This window comes from Panicum hallii, chromosome 6 (assembly GCF_002211085.1).
Source record: "Panicum hallii strain FIL2 chromosome 6, PHallii_v3.1, whole genome shotgun sequence".
Classification (NCBI taxonomy): domain Eukaryota; kingdom Viridiplantae; phylum Streptophyta; class Magnoliopsida; order Poales; family Poaceae; genus Panicum; species Panicum hallii.
Window position 1 is genome coordinate 34,033,011 of NC_038047.1, and position 3,968 is coordinate 34,036,978.

General features: G+C 56.4%; 1 protein-coding gene across 1 annotated transcript; it reads left to right on the forward strand.

The window, feature by feature from the left end:
* Nucleotides 1-245: 245 nt before the first annotated feature.
* On the forward strand, nucleotides 246-2,481 carry LOC112897334 (BURP domain-containing protein 12). The gene has a single exon (XM_025965610.1). The coding sequence runs from the start codon at nucleotides 276-278 to the stop codon at nucleotides 2,169-2,171; it is 1,896 nt and encodes a 631-aa protein (XP_025821395.1). The 5' UTR covers nucleotides 246-275; the 3' UTR covers nucleotides 2,172-2,481.
* Nucleotides 2,482-3,968: the final 1,487 nt, after the last annotated feature.

Below are 3,968 nucleotides of genomic sequence, written 5' to 3' on the forward strand. Positions count from 1 at the left end.
TTTTATATGTCTCGATGAACACCAACGAGAATGTTGTACAGAGTGAGAAAAATAAAGCAAAAATCCATGAAAATATAGAAAAAAGGTTTCTTTAGAAAAAAATTAGAGAGGGAGTGAGAGAGTCTAGAGAGAGAATGAGGGAGGGAGGGAAAGAATTTCCAATTTTCCGGAAACTGCCTTTTGCCATACTGGAGCTCACTCTCACTCCCTCCCCACTCTTGCTTATTAATCATTCCCATGGCTTCTCTCATCCGTCCCCATCCCCAAATCCTCCAATGGCTCCTCCGCCTCCCCGCGCCGCCCTCCTCCTGCTGCTACTCCTCCTCCCGCACAATGCCGCCGCCGGCGGTGCCGGCACCGCTGCGCCGTCCCCGGCGGTGAACCCGTTCACGGCGAAGGCGGCCTTCATCCGGTACTGGAACCGCAAGGTGCCCAACAACCGCCCGCACCCGGCCTTCTTCGTCGCCAAGCTCTCCCCGCTCCCGGCCGCCGACACCGCCTCCTTCCCCTCCGCTCTGCCCGACATCCGCGCCCGCCTCCCCGCGCTCTGCTCCAGGGCCGGCCTCCTCTGCGCCGGCCCGGCCGCCGACGCCGCCGCGGCGTCGCTCGCCAAGGCCGCCGGCCCGTTCAAGGGCTACAGCAACGCCAACTTCTCCAACTACGGCACCGGCGGCGACCAGGGGGCCGACTCCTTCCGGAACTACTCCCCAGACCTCAACATCGCCGCCGACTCCTTCCGCCGCTACGGCCGCGACTCCTCGGGCCGCGCCGACCGCTTCGAGTCCTACGAGGCCGACGGCAACGTCGTCACCGCCAACTTCACCTCCTACGCCGGCGGCGCCACGGGCGGCTCCGGCTCCTTCGCCGCCTACGCCGCCGGGACCAACGTCCCGGACTCCACCTTCACCAACTACGACGTCCAGGCCAACGGCCGCGCCCGCGGCTTCGCGTCCTACTCCCAGGAGGCCAACCACGGGGAGAGCGGCTTCTCCGGCTACGGCAGGAGCGGCAACGGAGTGCGGGAGACCTTCGCGTCCTACGGCAACGAGTCCAACGTCCTGGCCTCCGCCTTCGCCAACTACGGCCAGTCCGCCAACGGCGCCACCGACACCTTCACGGGCTACGGTGTCGAGGGGAACGTCCCCGAGAACACGTTCCGGAGCTACGGCGCCGGCGGCAACGCCGGCGTCGACACCTTCAAGAGGTACCGCGACGACGCCAACGTCGGCGACGACAGGTTCTCCTCCTATGCCAAGGGCGCAAACGGCGGCGCCGCCGAGTTCCAGAGCTACGGCAACTCGGCCAACCCCGGCAGCATCGCCTTCAAGGGCTACGGCGAGGGCACCAATCCCAACCACCACATTGGCTTCAAGGAGTACGCCGGCGAGAACAACACCTTCAAGGGCTACGCCAGCACCGGGGTCGACTTCAAGGAGTACCACAACACCTCCGCCTCCACGCTGACGGTGTCGGCGGAGGCGGCGGCGTCGATGCGTCACCAGCACCTCAAGTGGTCACCGGAGCCCGGGAAGTTCTTCAGGGAGCGGGAGCTCGTGGCCGGGAACCGCATGCCGATGCCGGACATCAGGGACAAGATGCCGCCCCGGGCGTTCCTGCCCCGGGACATCGCCGCCAGGATCCCGTTCGAGCCCAACGCCGTGTCGGAGGTGTTCGGGTTGCCCCTCGACACGGCGATGGGCAAAGCCGTGGCGTCCACGGTGGCCGAGTGCCAGCGCGCTCCCAGCAGGGGCGAGACGAAGCGGTGCGCGACCTCGGCCGAGGACATCGTGGACTTCGCCGTGGAGATGCTGGGCAGCGACGTCGTGGTCCGCAGCACGGCCTCCGCCGCCGGCAGCGGCGGCGACATCCGTCTGGGCGCCGTCACGGGCGTGGACGGCGGCAGGGTGACCCGGTCCGTGTCGTGCCACCAGAGCCTGTTCCCGTACCTGGTGTACTACTGCCACTCGGTGCCCAAGGTGCGGGTGTACGAGGCCGACATCGCCGCCGCCGACGGCGAGAAGATCAACCGCGGCGTGGCCATCTGCCACCTCGACACGTCGGACTGGAGCCCGGCGCACGGCGCGTTCGCCACGCTCGGCGGTAGGCCCGGCGAGGTCGAGGTGTGCCACTGGATCTTCGAGGGCGACATGACGTGGACGGTCGCGGATTGACGGACGTGGGCCGCGGCGAATAATCCTCTTCTTGCAGGGCGGCTACTTTCAAGAAGGGTGGGCAATTTTTTTTTTTCTTCACTGCTTTCTCAACCTACCTTACCTTACCTTAAGGTGGTAAGAATTTGTGCGATTTGTATAGGAGAGAGGAAAAAGGGTTGGTCAGTCATCAGTAATCAAATGTAAACTGTAAATCCCGAAAAATCTTTGGGAAGGAGGTGTGTGGGGATTTGATTTCTCTTGATCGAATTTCCCCAATCGCGGTAGTGAAATTTAAAAATTTAAACAAAAATAAAAAGCTCTTCAAAACAAAGCTTGGTCAAATTTCAGGTAAAGTGGTGCGGTTCAAGTACGTCGCGTCATTTTCAGGATGTAGCAGATCTCGGAAGCACACAGCTCACTTCCTGATCTCTGAAAAAGAGTGACCGTAAAGTGTGAGCTTGTAACCGAAGCTTCATGATTTGGAGATGTGTGGCCTTTTGTAACCATGGACCATGCTCCACTGTTCCAATTCCCAAAGATGAGAGAGGAAAAGTGACCGGAGAAAAAGGGTGAGAGAAGAACACAAGTTCCTTTCTCATTGCCTGTCAAGTCCAACCCTTGCTGCCATTGCCATTGTTCGGGAAATGGCATCTTCAAATGATCTCGTAATGAGCATATAAAGGTACATGGTCTGTTGCCATGTCATTTTCTCGACGAATCTTGAGAAGACGACCCTCCTGGTCTGGCAATCCTCATGGCCGTAAACAACCACCTCTACTAACCCAGGCCCTGTTTAGTTCCCAGCGGAAAAACGCAAAAAAGCCGTAAACGCAAAATTTTCAAAGGAATCTTACTAATTTGAAGTACTAAATAAAGTCTATTTATAAATTTTTTGCATGGATGGACTGTAAATCGCGAGACGAATCTAATAAGCCTACTTAATCCATATTTTGCAACAGTGATGCTACAGTAACCATCCGCTAATTATTGCTTAATTATAGATTAATTAGCATCATTAGATTCGTTTCGCGATTTACAATCTATCCATGCAAAAAATTTTATAAATAGATTTCATTTAGTACTTCAAATTAGTAAGATTCCTTTGCGCAAAATTTTTTGCCTTTACAGGCGCCGAACCAAACAGGCCCCCAGTGGTTTGCTGCTTGCATTGGCTGTGAACTTGTGTGATAGGTGGCAGAGGATTGGGGACACTTTCTAGTGCTCTGGGCTCCTGATTCCTGAGCCTCCCAGCAGCAGGTGTCCATCCAAGTGAGAGCCCGAGGCCGAGAGGGCGTGCAAACAAGGGGCGGTGGCAGAGCCCGGAGGTGACATGAGTTGTTGCCTTGCGCATCCGCTTCTGCAGTGGGGTGGGGTGTAGTTTAATCGGAGGCTTTGGCCGGCACTGCCTCTCCAGAGTGCAAGCCGCAACTTGTTGGGTGGCTGGTGCTCATCACGAGCTCTGGAGCTCTCCTCTCCCCGTGACGGCTACGAGGGGTGCTTAGTCCGATGCCGCTCTGTGACCTGACCTTGCAATCATGAGGGCAGGCTAAATGATGTTACAATATTCAAGCTCTGTCTAGTTTGACGTGGCTTATAATTATAGATTTAAATTAAATCCTAATAAATCTCTAAAATATCAAATATGATGACTTATTAGGATTTATAGTCTATAAGCTCATAAGTCATAAAAATATTGCTTATAGAAGTTTTTCCATGGGGTACCTCTTGTTTACGAGGCTCAAGGGCCACCCTTCCAACCTCGTATTTAATGGGCAGTGGTAGAAACTAGGGGTAAAGTTGATTTTGCACCGTCAC